General features: G+C 36.7%; 1 protein-coding gene across 2 annotated transcripts in view; it reads left to right on the forward strand.

Moving 5' to 3' along the window:
• dock1 (dedicator of cytokinesis 1) overlaps positions 1 to 22662 on the forward strand; it is a 236687-nt gene that overhangs the window by 71045 nt on the left and 142980 nt on the right. For both annotated transcript variants that reach the window (XM_084134948.1, XM_084134949.1), the window contains exons 19-25: positions 1439 to 1536; positions 6293 to 6382; positions 7979 to 8079; positions 8169 to 8297; positions 10379 to 10487; positions 15442 to 15512; positions 18607 to 18713. In XM_084134948.1, coding sequence (XP_083991074.1) covers positions 1439 to 1536; positions 6293 to 6382; positions 7979 to 8079; positions 8169 to 8297; positions 10379 to 10487; positions 15442 to 15512; positions 18607 to 18713 — 705 coding nt within the window. The remainder of the gene's footprint in view (positions 1 to 1438; positions 1537 to 6292; positions 6383 to 7978; positions 8080 to 8168; positions 8298 to 10378; positions 10488 to 15441; positions 15513 to 18606; positions 18714 to 22662) is intronic.

Raw genomic sequence — 22662 nt, forward strand, 5'->3', positions numbered from 1 at the left:
TTTATGGTGGCTGTTTGACTTCTTTTTTTTTTGTGCAGTAAACTTCCTAGATGATTGAAGAGCATTCTGAACACAGAAACCTTTCTCGACCAATAAGAGCGAGGGATGAGTCTTTTTTAAATAAAGAATGGCAGCACCGCTCACTTTTCCAATGGCCTGACAGCTCTTTCTGTCTCTGATTCTTATTAAACCCACAGGCTGGGGTTGTAAATGTTGGGATCTTTAACTCTCTGAAACGTCTCTCCCACACAGCCACACTTCCTCCTGATGTGATATGATGATATGAAATCTCAGTCTCTGCTGTTCTTCTGCTCACATCCTCTTCTTTGTTTTATTATGCAGCGCACTGGACTTTATTCTGATTGGGCAATTGTGGCACGCTGTGGCAGAATATATTTGTTTAATTAATGCTTAATTGATCATTATCCTATGAAACGGCTTGTGTCAGGATCCTGATTACCTGTTAGGCTTTATGATGTTATAACTACCGGTTGACTGTACATTGAAAAGGCTTGATATTAAATATTAAATGGCCAAGACAATGTCAAATGTGGGCTTCCTGTTTGATAGTTTTTTAAATTACATTTTATAGATTTAAATAATGGTTGAGTAATTGTATTTAATTTTCGTTATGAATTATAAATTTAGAAAATATATTACTCTCATTATCATTTAATAATATTTAATAAAGCTGTTCTATATTAATGATTAAATTATTTGTAATTGTATTTATAAATGATATAATAATAATAATAGTAATAAGAAACATAATTTAGATGGTTTGTGTCAATCTCTCTCTATGACAGCCCTTCAAAACACAATCCCTTGTCTCGTCACATTACGTAATTTCAGGTCACAGCACTTGTTTTTAAATGCTTGCTGGAATGCCTCATTTCAGGTTAAAAAGTCAGTCACTCCTGTTGCCATGACGATCACAATGGGAGCTGCTCAAATGGTGTTGAGAGTTCCCAAGGGAACCATATGAACTCTGCAGCTCTCCATATCTCATACAGGTGCCAAGCGGCACAATCCACATGAGGATCCACACTTTCCCAGTGCGTCATCGCTTTAACAGCTTATTCCTGTGTGATTCAATCAATAAAGGAAGGCAAATTAAGAATCATTTAAAGAGCATTTGCGACCTCATGAATCATTACGGGTCATTCCCTCTGGCTGGTCTATGAACTCTGATTGATAAACTGCTTTATTGGTTCATATTTGCCCAGATTTCCATTTTCTTCTATCGTTTTGCAACAACAAACTTTAACCACGGTGGAATCCATTTTACCTAAAGACTGTCGTGGCTTATGGCTTTATCAGCCAGGCTGAGAGCTCATTTTATTCATGTGTCTGTTTGGGCTCTATTTACTAATGAATGTTTAATGTCCAGGTTGGAGAGGTGAGTGTGCTAATGCTGTTTTTCTTCGGTCTCCTGTAGTTGATCTCCTGGGGCTTCTGAAGTGGAGGTCCAACACCAGTTTACTACAGCAAAACCTGCGTCACCTGATGAAAGTGGAAGGAGGAGAGGTGGTAAAGGTGTGTATAAAGCCTCTGACAGAAAGAAAAACAAACTCTCAGCTTTCATTCAGACTGCCGTCTGGATTCATGCAGAAATGTATGCTACTGACGTAAAATGCTACTAATGTAAACGTTTGAAGTTGGTGTGGAGACTTGCGCTTTGATTTATGATATGAAATTATGAATGAACTCTCTGCTGTACTTCAAAAGCTTTTTGCTTATTAGTTTTTAGTTTTTTTTTTTTTTTTTTTTTTTGGTAAGGCAACCAGCAAAAAATGCTGAGATATTTATAGAAATTGCATTTCCGAAAGTGTTTTCAGTATGGTGTGTGCTCGGGTCTGTGTAATTATAGAAATGCTGTATATGGATAGCACGTTTATAATGCAATGTCCTCACTGTTTGCACTCAACAACAAACATATTGTGCGACCAGCTGTAGTCTGATTTGAACAAATGACTCTTATTTCTATTTCTATCGCTATTTCATTAATGGGCCAGAAAGCACCATGAATCAGTCTCAGTTGTCACTTTGACTCACTCGCGTCACTCAAAAAAAGTCACTCACCTGATTCAATGCATATTGCTTTATTGGCATGACATACTTGTGTACATATTGCCAAAGAATTGCACGAAGCACACATACATAAAATGCATTCATATATATTTATTTATACATAATAAATATATATAAATATGTAGTACATATGAAAGCGCTATATAAATGCCTCATTCATTCATTCATTAATTTATATGCCTATCAATAGTTATACTACTGTCTCACTCACTCACTCACTCACTCACTCCCTGGCTCACTTAAGTCACTCACTCACTCACTCGATGAAGTCACTCACTCACTCACTCACTCGAAGTCACTCACTCACTCACTCACTCCCTGGCTCACTTAAGTCACTCACTCACTCACTCGATGAAGTCACTCACTCACTCACTCACTCACTCACTCACTCACTCACTCACTCGAAGTCACACACTCACTCACTCACTCACTCCCTGGCTCACTTAAGTCACTCACTCACTCGATGAAGTCACTCACTCACTCGAAGTCACTCACTCACTCGATGAAGTCACTCACTCACTCACTCACTCACTCACTCGATGAAGTCACTCACTCACTCGATGAAGTCACTCACTCACTCACTCACTCGAAGTCACTCACTCCATGAAGTCACTCACTCACTCACTCGATGAAGTCACTCGCTCGCTTGCTCGCTCGCTCTCTCCCTGACTGGTTGTTCATATTGTTAGAACTACACATTCTAAATAGTGATTTTGTTGTATTAAATGGAACTTGAATGCTATGAACTGTTTATTTAAAAACCCCTCTAAGATGAGGCTGAGCTCTGTTGATTTCCCTGAGCTTTTCCCTCATGGATCATGTGTTTGAATGTCAGTTTGCTCTTGAAGGCGCTGTCTCATGATTTCTCTTACCGCTGTGAAGGCAAACACACTCGAGCTGTCAGCGGCTTAGAGAGAAAGATGGAGGCAGAGACGTTCTGTGCTGTAAATGTCCCCTCAACCTCCCTGTAACATATTTTGCAGCCTTTCTGCCATGTCATAAAAATATAAAATATAAAACGTCCAGCCAGGACGATAGTGGCAGGTCTTTCAGTCCGTATATCACTGGTTTACTTTCTTAGGGTGTTCACAGTTGTAGTTCGGTTTGTTTGGTCCCGACCAAAAAAACAAACAAACATTTAGTCCTTGGCGTTCACATTGGCATTTTAACATTTTAACCTAAAGATACTGAACCTAAAGGCATAGGGATATGTTCACAACCTAAATGGATGGCTTTTATTATGTATATTTCACGACAGAACTTACCGAAACATCCAAAACAATGCTGTGTTCTGGGTTAAATGCGCTCGTGAAGAACTTATAAAGTGTGTAAAGGAGTCAAAACAGCGGCAGGAATCCCTCCGTCACACACACAAACACAGATCTGCTGCGAGGAGACGCAGTTCTGAACTGTTATCGGTAACATCACGACTATGATGAGAAAAAAAACAGGTGTGCTTGAGCATTCTGTGCTTTTTAGGGTCGCATCTGGTGACATCATGTCCTGTTTTTGGTTCGTTAACATGACTTTCATCATTTCAGCGTCTCGGTCCGCTTGTTTGGTGTCACCAGGGTTCAGATGGCAGCGTTCACCAAAGATGCCAAGTGTGAACACACCCTTAATGCATGTTGCAAATGGGTTGCGAATGCTGTTTCATTTTAACTTGGTAACACTTACAATAAAGTTCAGTTTATTTGTTTTTTTTATAATGTTTTCCCAAAGTCTCCCAAAGTTCCTTATCCTAGTATGTTCTGGCAGGTTTCATCTTTCAAATGGCAGACAATAAATAAACCAGGCGTAAAAGCTTTTCTTAAATGTTGCAGTGGCCTTGAATCATTCCTGCAGATGTTTTCTCTAGTGCATTTATAGTGAAGTAAGTGATCCGTGCCATGGGGTAGATTTTGAAGAAAGCGCTGTCAGAGACGATTGCACAGCATTATTACGTCCTCTACGCAGCTTTCATGCGGCATGTCCGCACCGTCTGCAGAAATTCAGTTTCAAACTTGGCAGTTATAGGAAGGTGTTTTAGCGCACAGCGTGAGGAGAGTACATAATCATGTTGAGTGGGACGTCTGCTGGAAACATTAAGGGAGGTCTTTCTCTCATTCTCTGTGGTGAGTGGTGAATTATTCACTTTGTTTCTGGCCAATAAATGGACTGCTGTGTGATCTGTGTGTGTGTGTGTGTGTGTGCGGTTGAGAAACACTCACAGGAGCATCTTCAATTAGTGTGTGATCTCCATATTAACAGTTGTTTGAATTAACAGCATTAGACCACCCAACGACAACTCTCATATATTTAACCACCAGTGGGGATTTCTTTAAGACTGCAAGGGAAGCTCGGCTTCCCCTATAATGTCAAAAAATTAATGGTCAAATATGTATTATTGTGTTAACATTTTATTGACTACAAATGCGTTAGAACACGTTCATCTCGAAGACGAGTTGGTTCAGAATCTGCTTCATACAGCAGGTCGGCTGACTCGATTTCCTTCTCATTCATTCCCGTAGCGTCACAGTGCATTTCTCTGTTGAAGCCCAGCGTCCATTGACTTCAGTGGGGCTGCTTTGAGCAGTTTATTTCAGTGCTTCGAAACTAGACGGTCTTTGGATAAATGCTGCGATTATGTCCCGCCCGCGGACGCTCAGCGTCTCTGGAGTGAATGAGGAATGGGCTGGCCTGGACTCTGAGCTTCTGCGTGGTGATTGGAGGGTCTGTCGAAAGACTGCATCTCCTTTTGATTGACAGCGATTTCGTACTATAAAAAGTCGCTGACGCTAAAGCTATTTGCGCTCAGTCCCATCACGGTTTTTGCAAGTGTAGTCGAAAGACAAACTGCTGCAACCTATTTCTTGGTATTTGCTTGGCGAAATTGCTAGCCAATTTTATACACCACATTCCTTGTTTCAGTTTAACCAAATTCCCACATTTCCTCCGTCGAGTTTTATATCTTTTTTTTTAGATTTTGTTTGTTTGTTTGTTTGTTCATTCATTAATTCATACAGTAGGCTAGGCTAGCGTCGTAGGGGTGAACTAGCCAGCTAGCAAACTGCACACGATGGCAGACAGTCCTAATATTGTCGACCTGATTTTGGCGAAAGTCTTCCTTACGAGGAGAAACAACAAAATTGAGCTTCCCCTCTTTGAAAGACCAGCAGCCGCCACTGTTAACCACACCTGAGACTTGAATAGCTTATTAAAAAAAAAAAAAAAAAAAAAAAAAATTGTTGTAAAAAAAATAGAATAGGAAATATTGCAATTTATCTGTTGTTGTTTATATGATTGCTAAATTATTTTTGATTCTCATTACTAGTGTTAATTATCGACTCACATCCGTAATTTGTTCACATTTCCGTAACCAAAGCATCCTTATTCTTCACAGAAAGAACATGAGAGCGTGTTCATGTTATAATATCATCTGTTTCTTGTCCTTTTCATTAGAATAATTCTCTCACTCTTCCTCCATCACCTGCACTTTTTTTGATTGCGTTCTGAGTTATGTGTACACCTTATGTGAGCGGTGGCATCTTTAACATGCCGAATCTCATCTCAGACTGAAGACAGATTTATGGCCGTTATAGACTTTCGACGTCCTGTATCTGTTGGGACTTGTTCTGTTCAGAATATATGCAGTGCCGCTAGTGTGAGCGTTTATTTATTCCCTCAAGGGCACATTCTTCCTCTCCTTGGTGTGATCGTAACCAAAGGCCAGATGTGCCAAACACTGCGCTAAAAACACTCGCGCTCAGAGAATGTCAGCATTGAAATGTTTTCACACTGAACTAGTTACTGCAGTGTCTTTGCGCATGCATTTACATTGTGCTCATGAGAACACTTTCTTGAAACCTTGATTTATTACAACCTTGATTTATTATAACTGTTATAATTATGAGAACATGCCATTTTCTGAATGCTCTGACTTTGTGAAATAATGTTGATATTACGTAGTGAAATGAAAGCGAGCAGAGTGAATGAACATGTTGTTTCAGGTTCTGAACTGTATAGCTGGATGTGAGCTGCCGTGATGTCCTTGGTCGATTGTCATTGAGCATCAACTGAATGACAGCAGACATTAAAGTGGACAGCATGTGTCCAAGAAGCTGACAGCATATCGGTTTTCACATTTCCTGTAAAACACAGACACACACCGCACTGTGATGGTCAGTTTCGTCTTGTAATCTGTGTGTGTTTGTGTGTTCAGTTTCTGCAGGACACTTTGGACGCCCTCTTTAACATTATGATGGAGAACTCAGACAGTGAAACGTTTGACACTCTTGTGTTTGATGCTCTGGTAAGATTAAGTCTGTGCTTCAATCAAATATGCACAAATTAAAAATAAAGTATCTTAAATCTTACAACCTGGGTGACTTTCATTTTAAATAAACCTATCTTTTATAATCTGATATCTGAATATCTTATAATGATAACAAAATGCTGTTATTAGAAGAGATATTATTAGTATTATTAATAAGCGTGTTTCTTTCCTGTTGCCCTAACATGTGATATTTTATTTGTTTTAAATGGTAAGATTAATATAGGTAGGTACAGTGCAATGCATAAGTGAATACACCCATGCTAAAGTTGACTAAAAAGAGGAATACAAAATCATATTTTGGAAATTGAACTTAATGCCTTAATTTAAAAAATTAGGAAAAATCCAACCTTTAAGGACACCAATTTTCTTTGTGAATGAATAATGTATCGTAAATAAATAAATGTTCTTCCTTAAAATACATGGTGCATAAGTGAGTACACCCCTATGTTAAATTCCCATAGAGGCAGGCAGATTTTTATTTTTAAGTATTTTTTATGATTTTTTTTTAGGATACTATGCATCCTGATAAAGTTCCCTTGGCCTTTGGAATTAAAATAGCCCCACATCATCACATAGCCTTCACCATACCTAGAGATTGGCATGATTTTATTTCAGTTAGCCTAAAAGCTAGTTTGATTTGCATTGAGAGATGATCTTATGGAAAGTACCCCATGCCAATCTCTAGGTATGGTGAAGGCTATGTGATGATGTGGGGCTATTTTAATTCCAAAGGCCAAGGGAACTTTATCAGGATGCATAGTATCCTAAAAATTAATAATAAAAAAATACTTAAAAATAAAAATCTGCCTGCCTCTATGGGAATTTAACATAGGGGTGTACTCACTTATGCACCCTGTATTTTAAGGAAGAACATTTATTTATTTACGATACATTATTCATTCACAAAGAAAATTGGTGTCCTAAAAGGTTGGATTTTTCCTAATTTTTTAAATTAAGGCATTAAGTTTCCAAAATATGATTTTTTATTCCTCTTTTTAGTCAACTTTAGCATGGGTGTATTCACTTATGCATTGCACTGTATGTCTACATATTTTAACAGCTCATTTTAAATTATATGAATATTTTAATATGTTTTATAAATGACAAAACCGTGTTATTAGCACTTATATTAAAATTTAATTAGATCAGATTCATTTTTATTTAATTAGATTGAATGATTTTTGAAAATAAGAATTATATCTTTGTTACATTTTTATATTTAGATTTTAATTCAAATGCTTGTTAACACCCCCCCCCCCCCCCACAAGTATTTAATGTTTTAGTTTTGAAATAATAGGATTAATTTAGGAAAAAATATATTTGCATAATGTTAACAACTCAGCCCGATTCTATAGTGTCATGCTAAATTATATTAATATTTGTATAAATTGCAATAACATATTATCAGTACTTCTACTAAACATTAATTTGTTTAATATTAAATAATAATTAATTTAAAGCTAATAGATTTTTTTATATTTAATATTAATGTTTTAATATGCATGTTTATTTATTTTTCAACTTTTTTTTTTTTTTTTTAAACAAACCTCTCTTTTTTTCTGGTTCTGAAAGGTCTTCATTATTGGACTGATCGCAGACAGGAAGTTCCATCATTTCAATCCGGTTCTGGAGACCTACATCCGCAAGCACTTCAGCGCCACCCTTGCTTACACGTGAGCGGGAAATAAAGGAATGCTTCTGTCAGTGTGTTAGTATGTGCTCTTTTTATTTCTAACACTGTGTGTGTGTGTATATTTTTCAGAAAGCTGACAAAAGTCCTGAAGAACTATGTGGATAATGCGGAGAAGCTCGCGGAGCAGCTGCTGAAAGCTCTGAAGGCTTTGGATTACATCTTCAAATTCATCGTGAGGTCCCGGGTTCTCTTCAACCAGTACGTACTTCCGTCACATTCGTATCTCATGTTTTGTTTTGTTCATCCTACATCTGAGTTTTAAGCGTATCACGTCCAAATCCGTGTTTTATTTGTAGTCTGAATTAGGGAATTAAGGGGAGGTTGGTTAGCTTCAGCAGTAAATACTAAAGCATAATTTCCATTGGTGGCCATTAAGAAATATAATGAAAATTTAGTGATTTTTAATTTGGTTCCTGCAAAAAAATTACTTTTGGTGCAACATGTTTAATGTTTAACTATAATTATTTTTTAAAGTTGCAATTAGATTATTTTCCTCAAATCGTGTAGCCCAACTACATATATTGTGCATTAGTAGACAAGTGGCAAAAAGCAAAAATAATAAATGATGGCGTATCCAACAGATGCTCAAACTATGTTTTATTTCCTCCTTAAAATCAGTTTCCCAGCCAATAAGCCGCAGTTAAGGCTAAGATATGTGACAGTTTGATTTAATGGGCAGATCTGAAATGCCACACCTTTATCAAACTGAAGTGCCCTTGTTTCCTGACGGATGTGAGGATGTGTGTGTGAGGCAGGAAGTGGAAGAGCCAGCGGTGCTGATTTAGGGAGACGGAGGACATGTTGAGTAATGACTCGGCCTAAATTAAGTTCAGCGCTGGTGATTAGCTTGTTGTCTGCGGGTGAAGTATATGATGGTGTCTCTCAGGCCCGTCTGAGGAGAGGATCTCGCTCTCTTAACTACCTGGACGTTCACAGCACCTGACACCACAGAGCGCTGTGAAACACACTAATGAGGAGAGTCTGATCTGATTTACACCTGCTCGCGGTGTTCACCAATTCATGAACCCGACCGCACACGTCTTATAATCCGCTAGACAGGGCTTCAGACTGCAATGAATATGATGAGAAATATGACAAAACATAAATAATTATGATACGATTGAGTAGCTATTGGTGTCAGACTGTAAAACTGGTGTCAAATATTAATCAATTTCAGTGTTTGCTGCAGCCCTGTTCAGCATGATTCTTATAACTTTTTTTTTTTTGAAAGTTGATTGAAATCAGCATAAGGAAATGTATTTATTTATGTTGAATGCTTATTTAAATCAATAACCTATGATTTTGAAAAAAAAAGTTTTTTTATTTTTTATTTTATTTTGCATTGTCCTTTTTCATAACAATTAAGCACATTTATCTCAACATCATCTCATTACTGTAATTAATATGATTTTTTTTTTATGAAATGAGCATAAACTACACGACATACTACCATGATATTTACTTACAATAGTACTTCAATTTTTTACAATTTTATTAATTGTAATTTTGCACAATTATTATTATTTTTTATTAATTTATTTATTTTTGGGATGAAATATGACCTTGGCACTTATTTATGCAAAATATAATATCTTATATTTTGTTTGACTTTACGGTGAAATATGACCTCAGCATTTCTTCACAGTTTTCATGAGATTTGTTTTTAAACTTTAAAAAGTAATGCAGTTCTGCCATATGTCCACTGTATTGTTGTAATTTATGGGTGTAAAGCACTTCAAGATAATTAATGTTCAACTGGAGCGTGAAGAATATTTCAATATATTTGACGGGCCATTAGTTAAGTGTGTGTGTGTTTTGATGGAGGGCTGGTCTAATGTAAATGCTCTGGATGAGGGTGAGAACGTCTGACTTCAGAGCACAGAAAGTCAGGTAGGGCTAATCACATCAGCAAAGGCTGCGTTTAATGAATGCATGAACGTGGATATTCTCCTGGTGTTTGTGTGGATCGCTGGAGTGATGCCGAGAAGGCCCGTCAGCTATTGCCCTTCAAACTAGATTACAGAGCAATTCATCAGTCTGATCAGCTTGCAATCAGGAGCTAGTCTAGAGGTGCCAGTGAACAGGTGTGTGTGTGTGTGTGTGTGTGAAGTTTGATGCATTGTTTTTGATGTGGATTTGTATGGCTCCGGCTAGTTTGATGTCATGGATTTGCATACCAAACACATGTAGACCGGTCTGTTGGCTCTCTGATGATTTAGATGAAATGATTCTCGCCGCCCAAGCCCCTGATCATCAGCTGTTTGTGTGTTTTCCTTCAGGCTCTACGAGAACAAAGGCGAGAGTGATTTCATGGAGTCCCTGAGGAATCTCTTTACTTCGTTTAACTCCATGATGAACAGCAGTGCTGAGGGGACCGGCGGGGTCAAGGTGAGGCCGCTTTAGGAACTGCTGAACATTTAAACGCTGCATTAGTAGAGCATAATGTTAAGCAAAAATGAATATTCAATCTGTCGTTTTTTTGTGTGACTTTTTCACACATACAGTATAACACAAAAGGAGATGTTTCTGAGAATGTTCACGCTGCTCTTTTACACACAATGAAGGCCTGCAAATGACATAGCAGCATGATAGCAGTAGACCAGTAGTTCCAGTATTATGAAGTGTGTCATTTGTTCACCTCTAGTGTTAACAAAAGGATTATTTAATAAAGACTTGTTTTCAAACAGGTTTTCAAACGTTTTTGTTGTTTAAACGGTTAGCCCCGCCCCAAACTCACATCATTGTGTGTGTGTGTGTGTGTAGATTTCCAGTCTTATGATGGCTTATGCAAGGAAAAATCAGAAATTTAGATCATTACTCACTGAATATCCCTTGTTGTGGCTTTCAACGTTCATTTGCACATCCATATATTCAAAATTGATGCATCACTGCCAGTTAAGAAGCGTGACAACCAATGAAATTTGGCATAATTTGTGCCAAGCATGACATAGTTTTGCATAGCTAGACTTATCGCAATAAACTGCCCAATGAGACACAAAGAGAAACTGATACTTAAGAGAAGTCAAACCATAGTTTTATTTTTGATGTGCCATTTAGGGACAGAAGATGTGTGTATACTCATCCTTTCTGTTTCCCTGACGGTAATAAATACTGAAGTTAATAGACAAGATAAGAAGTAACAGAATATCCAGTTGTGCTCATTAGTATTCAATTTAATGTTAATATCTAGTCTAGCAACAACATGCCTTAACTCAATATTTGTCATAGATTTGATGCCTATGACATCACCTGGCTAACTTTGGAAAATCTAGTGTCTTTATGCAGCATAATTGAGTATATATTTTGAAAGAAATCAAAACTATTAATTACATTATACATGTCTTTACTTCCACTTTTGATCAATTTAATGTTACAAAATATTTTTTATTTCAAATAAATGCTGTTGCTTTTAAACTTTTCATCAAGATAATCCTGAAATTATCATGGTTTCCACAAGAATATGAAGCAGCACAACTGTTTTCAACATTGATGATAATAAGAAATGTTTCTTGAGCAGCAAATCAGCCTATTAGAATGATTTCTGAAGGATCATGTGACACAGGAAATCAAAAGCACAGGAATATATTACATTTTAAAATATATTTGTATAGAAAACAATTATATTAAATGATAAAAATATTACTCAATGTTACTGTTTTTATGATAAAATAAATGCAGCCTTGTTGAGCAAAATCAACCATGGAAGAGGGACAGTCATACAGGAACAACATGATAGTGACAACATGAGCAAAATGTTTATCTGAAGGCTTTATGTCTGAGGACGTCCTCCCATAATGCTGGTCTGTTTCTTCTGGAGGCCAGAAATATTGATGTTTGTGTCTTTCATCTATTGAAGTGTGTGTTTGTGTGTGTGTCTCTCGTCACCTGACCTCCTCCTCTGTCCACTGTGGCTCTGGGTTCGCCCTCTTTAGCTTCTCCTCAAGGTACTCTATCTCTCCTCCTCTCCTTCCATCTGTTTCTCCACTCCTCCTCCTCCATTTGTGTGCAGTTTTTTTTGTCCCTGACCTTTCCTGTCACTTCTTTTTTGCATTAACACACCTCAGGTCTAACACACACACACACACGCTCTGGATCAGGCCCTCTGGACGGGTCGTGAGTCAGCCTGGAGTGATGCTGGTGTGCCGGTGGCCCAGGTCTTAGTGGTTTTGTCAGAAAGTTAAAAATTGATGTTGGTAAGATGCACTTGTGAAACGGCAAGGGAAGGAATGTGCTTTCCTCTCCGCTAGCTTTGTTTGCAAGAGGAAAGCAAGAGACGGCGTGAGTGAAATGGCACGGCAACTTGATGTACATTGTGTTCGCATGGGCTCACACTTATTTTCAAACAGTCCGACAGTTTGAGCTTGTGTTAGTCTGTTTTTACTGCACATGCTGGGCTCGTTTTTTCTGTTGTTTTAGAGGGAAATACAGGTGAAGTGTGTCATCTGTTGACCTCTGTTGTTAACCAACGTTTAGCCTCTAGTGTTGACAAAAGGATTTGAAAATAATGATTATTTCCCAAACGCTCCCCTAGCCTGCTATTGGCCGTTTAAACAGATAGCCTTGCCCCAAACACTCACACACACAAAATAATTTCAATTGATTTATTATTTATATTTAATTGATTTATTATAGACATTGCATTATAATGTGAATTTTATATATATATATATATATATATATATATATATATATTAGACACACACACACACACACACACACACACACACATATATATACTATATATATATATATATATATATATATATATATATATATATATATATATATATATATATATATATATATATATATATATATAAAATGTGAATTATATATATTTATTATATTATTCATTTTCATGCACACACACACAATGGTGTGAGTTTGTGGCGGGGCTATTCTGGCTCAAACTATAAATGTATATTTATGTATATGTATGCAAGTATATGTGACTTCTTATATCAAATCCAGTTTGTGATATTTTTGGTTATTGACCTACAAAATTGTAATCATCTATTGTTTCTAATTCTATGTAATGTATTTTAGACATTTTAGATAAAATCGGTTTTTGGACTGATTTCTATAAAAAATTATGTTTTTTTTATTTAAATTATTATTATTATATCATTATTTATTTTAACTATTGCTGTTTTTTTCTTTATCCATCTTATCAGTTCTTATCCATAACATAAATATAATTGTAAGTTATTGTTATAGTCCAGACGTTTTATTTCCTTACACTGCGTATCCAGTCTTGTGAACGGTTCAGCTGTGATCCAGACTCTCCGGCTTCTGAAAATGTGTTCGGCCGCTGCAATAACTTTCAGCGCAGTGCCAGATCTGTGAATTCATTGCTGTAAAACTCTCAATCTGACTGGTGTTACAACTTCAAAAACACATCAATTCAAAAATACAAGTTACAACCTCAGATATTCACTTTTTTTATATTTTTTTGTAAACACTTGAACTCCAAGACCTCATTTCTCAGCAGACTCTGGGGTTAAATCAGAAGCTGTGTGGGCTGCTGGGAAGAGAATATTTATCAAATAAGAAACTTCATATCCCATCCATCACTGCCTCTGTTGACTCAAATGTTCAGAGTTCTTTCAGAAGCCTTCTTTTTTTTTCTTTTAAATGATTTCAAAGTATGTCAAAAATTTGACACCGTGATGATGAAACAGGAAGGAGCCGTTTTATATCTGTACACTCTCAGGACCACATTTCCAAACGTGACTAAAATAAAATCCCGCTTTAGTGGCCCGCTTTAGAAAGAAGCTATGAGTTGTGTCTTTTCTTTAATAAGTTTTAAACATGTATGTGTATATGTATATATGTATACAGTACAGGTCAAAAGTTTGGAAACATTACTTTTTTTATATTTTTGAAAGAAGTCTCTAATTCTTATCAATGCTGCGTTTATTTGATCAAAAATACAGAAGAAAACCCCAGTAATATTGTGAAATATTATTACAACTTAAAATAATAGTTTTCTATTTGAATATACTTTAAGAAATAATTTATTCCTGTGATGCAAAGCTGAATTTTCAGCATCATTACTCCAGTCTTCAGTGTCACATGTGACATCCAGTCTATCACATGATCCTTTAGAAATCATTCTAATATTCTGATTTATTATGAGTGTTGGAAACAGTTCTGCTGCCTAATATATTTGATGAATAAAAGGTTAAAAAGAACTGCATTTATTCAAAATAAAAAAAATATTTTCTAATAATATAAATCTTCTTTACTATCACTTTTTATCAATTTAACACATCCTTGCTGAATAAAAGTATTGTTTTATCTCAAAAAAAAAAGAAAAAAATTACTGACCCCAAATTACTGACCAGTAGTGTATATTGTTGTTACAAAATATTTCTATTTTTTAAAAATTAGCTTCTTTTTTTTTTTTTTTTTTTTTTATTCATCAAAGTATCCTAAAAAGTATCACAGGTTATGAAAAAATATTAAGCAGCAGAACTGTTTCCAACTTTGATAATGAATCATCATATTAGAATGATTTCTAAAGGATCATGTGATAGACTGGAGTAATGATCCTGAAAATTCAGCTTTGATCACAGAAATAAATGATAATTTAAAGTATAATAAATTGAAAACCAATTATTTTAAATTGTAATAATATATCACAATATTACATTTTTTTCTGTATTTTTGATCAAATAAATGCAGGCTTGATGAGCAGAAGAAACTTCTTTCAAAAACATTAAAAATAGTAATGTTTCCAAACTTTTGACCTGTACTGTATATATGTATATATATGTTATATATATATATGTGTGTATATATGTGTATATGTATGTGTGTGTGTGTGTATATACATATATGTACATGTGTATATGTTAGTCAGTTTTTGTATTTTTGTCCAGATGTTGTATTTGACGCTGTGGAGCTGCTGCTGACTCTGATATCTAGATGAACGGTTTGGCGGGAGTGTTAGCTGGTAGAAGTACACACACGTGTTCTTGGTTCACTGATCATCTGTGCCCTGGTTATTGAGCGGGGTGTTGGAGAGTATTGGAGTGTTTGTGTATCTCTGCATGAAGTCCATCTTCCATTGACAGCTCACTCCTCGGGCCGTTCATCACAGCGGGGTTTGCTCTGAGCAGAAATAGACTGAGGAAAATCTGTCTCATAATCATTAAATACGGGTCTTGACAGCTTCATATAATTATTTAAACAATGTGATGTCACAGCACATTTAATCAGAAATAACACAATCCACTACATTTTTTAATTTTTTATTCTGTCTAACCATGATTTCTGAACCATGATTTAATGTGTTTTTTGATCATACTAATAAATCATTGTTTGTGTGAATTTCTAGGGTGCCGCACTGAAATACGTCCCAACTATCGTCAACGATCTGAAACTGGTCTTTGATCCAAAGGAGCTCAGGTGAGTTCATCACGCTTGTGTCTTCAGGTCGTGTTCATGTTTTTAGCACATATAGGAGATATTCTTTAATTGGTTGTGTGTTTTAATGCTGCATGTTTGGTATTTAAATATATTCAGGGATGCACACAGGCACAATTTAATAAAGAGTGAGTATGAGGAAGAGCGAGTGTGTTGCAGCAGAGCTTTCAAAGAACGAGCAACAAATTGAAATAAAAGCTGATTAAAGAGCTCAATCCCACCAAAGCCACATCTGTAAAATAAATCACAAATGTACGTGTTATCCTATTATGTATGTATGTATATGTGTGTGTCTGTGTATGTGTGTATGTATGTATGTGTGTGTGTGTGTATGCATGTATGTATGTATGTATGTAAATATTTATTTATTTAACACAGTTGCTTTTTTAAATAAATGAATTAATGCATACTTGCAATAGTTTTGACTTAGAATTACCTTTATTTTTATTTGATTTGTATATTTAATTGATTTATTATTTTCATTTATTTATTTTGATTTATTTGATCATTTATTTATTTTTTTTGTTTATTTTAAATTATATTCAATAAAAAAAAATTCCCCTCTAAAAATAAAGGAATAAAACAATATTGTTTCTCCTCATCCCATCTTTTTCTTTTTTCATGCTCTCTCTCACCAAAAAACAAAAACCATTGTCATCCTCATCCTGTGTCTCTTTCCCCATGTTTCTCTCTTCATCCTGCTTCTTATCTCTCTCTCTCTTTAGTTCTACCTGTTCATCCTCATCCTGTCTCTCTCTCCTCATTCCTCTCATCTCATCCTGTTCTTCTCATCACGTGTTTGTCTCCATCTTAAGTGACTTCTAGAGGCTCTTCATGAAATCAGGTCTGAGGAGTGGAGTTCTCAAGTCTGATCCGCACGAGTTTAGTGTTCCTCGCACAAGTTTGTGTGGATCTGATCATCATTAACATCTTTCTGCCTGATGGAGTTTTGCTCGCATGTCATTATTATTACTGCGTTGCTTTGCTGCTCAAGTATTTCTCACACACTTTAGATTCCACACACACTCAGCACAAAGTGATCCCGTTGCCGTGGAGACGTGGTGGTCACTCGCCGATCCTGTCTGTTGGTCCGGATAATGCGTTCAATCCCTGAGTGGCATTTTAATGGAGTTAGGCGGGTCTTGTGATGGCTAAATTTACTACACACACACACACACAGTGAGAGATGACGGTATTAATCCTGCTGCTTCTTCTTTGAGGTTTATCTGATCTTGGCCTTTCCTTCCCAAACCAATTTTTTGTAACAGCGGGAATCTTGTTCGATTCCCAGAGTAATTTGTGTTCTTGTTGTATTTTGCCTGAGATTTTACCGCATGAATGGAAGTATATGCATATAAAGTACTTACATTTAGTCGCAGCCAAGTAATTCGTTAACCAGTGGTCAGCTGATACAGCTGAATTGCAGGATGGTTATTATAATGCTGAAATATTATAATCCATTAGTTCAATGGTGTATTTAACAGATAGTTAGTCTCAAATGTGCCGGATAAACGCTTCAGCTTAGAGACCCATGTGTGTCCTGACTGAAGTGGCCTCTCACTGTAATTCTCCCACTTTGCAAAGCCTCGTTCTGTTCTTCCCTTCTTTTCATCCCTTGTTCTTTAATGCTCATGGTTCTTCCTCTGGTGGAGTTTGATGGGTTAAGAGGATTTCAACCCCTCCTGTGTCTCTTCAGTCTCCTGCGGTTCTCTTCACCACGTCCAGCTCTGCCAGAGCAAACCTGGCCTTTTCCATTAGCTTCCCCTTTTCCTTTTCCTTATCTCTTTTATTTCTCTGTGTTCTGATTAATTTTTCACTTTACTTTTTTTCCCCTTTCCCTCTTCCTTTTCTGCTTTTACAGTTTTATTTCCCTTTTTCTTGGCACACTTTCCCCATCCCTTTTTTAACTTTTTCCCTTTTTTTGCTTTCCTTTTTCCCTGTTTTATTTCCCTTTTCATGACTTAATTTTTCCTTGTCCTTTTCCCTCTTCCTTTTCCCTTTTCTTTTTCATATCAGTTTTAGTTTCCCCTTTTTTGACTCCCCTTTTCCTTTTTTCGTTTGCCTTTTACTTTTCCTTATCTCATTTATTTCCCCTTTTCTGGACTCCCTTTTCTCCTCCATTTTCTTTCCTTTATTTTCCTTTCCTTTTTTCCTTTTCCTTTTTTATTTTCTTATCCTTATGTTGTTTTCTTGGCTCACTTTTCCCATCCCCTTTTCTTTTTTCTTTTCCTTTTCCTTTACTCTTGTATTTCTCTGTTATTTCCACCTGTTACGCTCATTCACCTTTCTCTTTCCATTTCCTTTCCTTCATATTTCTATTCCTGTTGATATAATATCGGGTAAAAGGCATTGTTGTGCAAAACAATCAGGAAGAAATCTATTTATATTTATAATTTTTCACTGTTTAATGTGCAGAGACAGAAGTAAGGAAGTCATTTGTATGTTAAATCTCCCAAAAAGTATAAACACTGACAATGATACTTCAGATCAGGTTGTGAATCTGTTTGTTCGAGCGTCCTGAACAATAGCATGTTAGAGACTCTGTTTGACTGACCAAAGGAAATGTGTTTTGCTCTATTCACTATCAGGGCAGAAATATGACTCAAGGCCTGGTTAGTGCACAATGTGTTAGCACTGTTTGCTCACAGTTCATTGTCATAGAACACACACCCCCACACACACACAGACCAATCAAACGCTGAATGAGGCCATCTCTGAATTCTGTCATCATCTGCCATCGACTGCTCTCATCTTGCTTTCATCAAGAGCCAGTTCTTTCCACAAAATGAACCACTGCTCTCCTGTTGTGCCCTGGGCTTTTGTGTGTGTGTGTGTGTGTGTGTGTGTGTGTGTGTGTGTGTGTGTGTGTGTATTCAGATGAGGACAGAGAGGTATAGCCCACGGCACTTAGCATGTTTTAGATATGAGCTGTCACTTCAACAGCAAGTGGAGATGAGAAGAGAGGGATATTCAAACACACACACATCCAGAGACATCTGTTAGTGTTAACTAAGTTGTAGTTGTGCAGTTAAAAGCAGTGTTAACCCTCCCTCCATGTCTTTCTCTCTTTCTCCAGCAAGCTGTTCAGTGACTTTATACTCAAAGTTCCTCTGGGGCGTCTGGTGAAGCAGAAGTTGAACTGCATGATTGACATCGTCCACAGCGACCTGTTTACTCAGCATGGTACGTACACAGACAAACACACACACAGATTGTCTCTAAAGGTCACTGTCTGACACCAGCTGTATGATGGTGTGTTTTTTGCTGGTGGCTGTGCGACGTTGTGATTGGTGTGTTTCTGGAAGCGCATCTCTTCTGACGGGTAAAATGCAAAGCCTTATGAAGATTACATGGTTGCCCACATTGAATATACCATCCATCCATCCATCCATCCATCCATCCATCCATCCATCCATCCATCCATCCATCCATCCATCCATCCATCCATCCATCCATCCATCCATCCATCCATCCATCCATCCATCCATCCATCCATCCATCCATCCATCCATCCATCCATCCATCCATCCATCCATCCATCCATCCATCCATCCATCATGTACAGTTGTCTGCAAAAGGTTCTATATTGGTGTATTTCTAGCAGGAATCCGGATAATTCTCACAAATATTTGTGAATTTGCATGAATGATGCCGTATGTAAGGATGGTGTGAGTGTGTAAGTCATGTGCACCAGTTCTCTGTCAAACTGAGTTTGTTTAGTTACAGAAATATGTTTGTGTTGTGTGCATGTGTGTGTTGTGTGTGTTTGGATGCGTCCCAAGGGGAAGTGTAGTGTTAAAGCAGTGACATATGGCAGCTCTGCGGGTCGATTGTAAGTAGATGCACGTCGTTCAGCAGTAATTATCAGTGGATGTGTCTCCTGTTCTGACTTAATTAAATCACTCATCACACGTCCATGCACTGTCTCATGCACTTCAGTCTCTCTCGCTCTCATAAGGAACAACATAAAGAAATCAGGATTTAATGAAGAAGAGTAAGATCATTTGATTAATTTACAAGTGTAAATAATCGGATAATTTGATAAATAATTTTGAGCTGCGAGCATGTGCAACATTAACTTTGTATATACTTTTAATGCATTTAACACAGCAGGGTAAATGCAAGTTAATTTATAACTTAGAAAATTCAGAACAGAATATTGGATATGAAATATGAAATCGCTAAAGACATTTCCACAACTAGGCCTATAAATCATAGTTGTGGAATAATAGTAATGTTGTTTACCCTGCTGACGACTCTTCTAGATCTGTTGCAGTGCTTTATAAGCTGCTGCTGGTCTTTCTAACTCGCTTGTTTTTGGCACCAGTAGTCTGTGGAAAAATGAGATTTGAAAAGTTGTTGAGCTGTAGATCTTTTTGTCGTGTCTCACTGAAGGACTCTAGCACACGCTTTCCAGTGCCAACTGCTCCACTGGAATAAATTACCCACAAATGGGCTTGTCTAACCTGAACAAATGTGTTGAGCGCGCTCGCGGCTGGTGTCACTTCTTTTGGTTTTTCTGAGTAATGCGTGTGTGTGTGTGTGTGTGTGTGTGTGTGTGTGTGTGTGTGTTTCATTGTACTTCAGCACAGATTTGTCAACTTCGATTTATTGTAAACAAAGATTTAGCTAATGTAAACTTCACATGACTGTTGACTCATGCAAATGACGTGTTTCTAGAGGATTTCAGGTTTCGGATCTGTCTAATGAGCGTTAGTCTGATGTTAATGTCTAAATTCTGTTTGACAGCATGCTAATATGCAGTTTTAATGGTGGTTTTCCAAGGCGAGTGAGCATGACTGTTACTGTCGCTCATTCCTGCGGTTGCTGATCTGGACCAAAGTCGAGTCTAATCTTTAAATTGGTGCCACGTGTCAATATGAAATCATGGAGCCCCATAAAGCCTGCTTTTCACTTCTCTAAACTTAACATTATAACTGCATTTATTCATTCATTTATGCAGTATTTTATTTATTTATTCTTTTTATTTAATATGTTATTATCGTGGCTGTGCAGTCGATGTTTGGAGGGGTTCTGGATCAGTGTCTTGGTGACTCCTGAAGTCTGTTTCTCCCTCTGAACACACATGCGCTAGATGAATGTTTTCAGTCATGTGATGTCAGCCTTCACTCCATCAAAAAACACTTTTTATACTTTTTATATCACTGACCATTTCTGTCTGACTGAACAGGAGTTTGAAAACAACAGTCTTGTTTTCTATTCTTGTTCTTTGCACTTTATAAATGTAACGAGAAACTCTGCTCTTATGAAAGCAATATATCCCTCAGTGTGCTGAGCTGGAGTAAACTGATCTGTGCTTTGAGGACCTTCACAGTGACTGTCTTTTGGACTGATTGAGCGAGCCATTCATTCATTCATTCATGCATTCATGCATTCATGCATTCGTTCATTCGTTCATTCGTTCATTCATGCATTCATTCATTCATGCATTCATGCATTCATGCATTCATGCATTCATTCATTCATGCATTCATGCATTCGTTCATTCGTTCATTCATGCATTCATTCATTCATGCATTCATGCATTCATGCATTCATTCATTCATGCATTCATGCATTCGTTCATTCGTTCATTCGTTCATTCATGCATTCATTCATTCATGCATTCATTCATTCATTCATTCGTTCATGCATGCATGCATTCTTTCATGCATTCTTTCATGCATTCTTTCATGCATCTCTTAATTAATTTAATTATACACCTATTTATTTATGCATTGATTCTTTTGTTTCCTTTTATTTATTTATTTTTATTTATTTTTAATATACTTTATTTTTATTTTTTTACATGCGTTTAGAGAGACAATTAAGTGTAAAACTCATGAGTTCAAATAACGATTCATCCGTCTCAGCAAATGTCTGTACAGACAACATGAATGCCAGCTTTCTGAAATTCTCTCTGTCCTAGAGTAACTCTCATTACACGACCACTCACCACATAAACAAGTTAGTGAACGATTGAAGTTACAGTTTCAGTTGTTTTATCATGCAAGAAGAGAGAGAGAATGTTGGAAACATTTGACTGCAGAATGCTGTGATTGCCATGATCATAATCAAATATTCCAGCAAGCCATGCAATATGAATTGGTTATTTCATGAACATAACTCTGCAACAAATCAGAAAAATAAATTGATGGCACAAAAACTGTCAAACTTAAAATTCTGCAATGTTTCTTGGAAGCGTGCATGATTTTAACGTGTTATTTTCATAACACTTTTTATTTTTGCTCAGCAGACTTGTCAAAATTTTGCCTTGTATTTAAGCAATTTCCCGACACTTGGAAATTGCTTAGACATCGAATCAGTTTGAAGCCAAGAATTTTGAGACTGATTTTATTATTTTTTTTTATTTTTTTTCAGTGTGCATCAGACGGGTCACAACATGTCTGAGAATTGGCCTTCTAGACTTCTAGAAATATTTATTCATTTGGCAGATGTAGAATTTTTTTTTTTTAAATGCACAGCTCGCTGCTGATGTCAGATGCTGTGATTTATTCTGCTGTGAACCTGTTAATTTTGGCTTGTGAAGTGATGTCTCAAAGTTCACGGGCAGGTCAGTTATTTAATGCATAAGCGTATTGTGCATGCGCTCGTAAAAGGATAGTGTGGATTTATTTGCACGATTTTAAACTGGCCCGAACAGCATGACAAATGAGCTTTCAGGAAGGCCAGCGGGAGTTCCTGTGTGTGTTTGCTCCAGTAATGTCTGAGCAAACTATGTTTAAAATAATGTCTAAAACAAAACATTGATTCAGCTCTCACACACTCTCACAAAGCCCCGCCTCCCACGTTGATAGACAGATTCTGTGCCACGCCCCCTTAATACATTATTTTATTTATTATGATTTCTTCACTGTAGTTGTGCAGCACATGTCAGTCTCTGCACTTTAAAGTGAAGTGTGTGTTAGTGTGTCTGTGTATGAGATGTGTTTGCTCTCTAATGAAGAACTTTTATTTAGCAAATATTTGGCCATTTTGAGCCAACTGTTCCCAAGTGATCCACTTGACAGTGCATAGTACACATTTATTTTTGTTTCTTTGTTTGTTTTGAATATATTATCAAAATAGTTCTGGGTTTTTTTTTTCAATTCAGCGTTTTAAAAATATATTT

The sequence above is a fragment of the Abramis brama genome (assembly GCF_963993115.1).
Source record: "Abramis brama genome assembly, chromosome: 14".
NCBI classification, from domain to species: Eukaryota; Metazoa; Chordata; class Actinopteri; order Cypriniformes; family Leuciscidae; genus Abramis; species Abramis brama.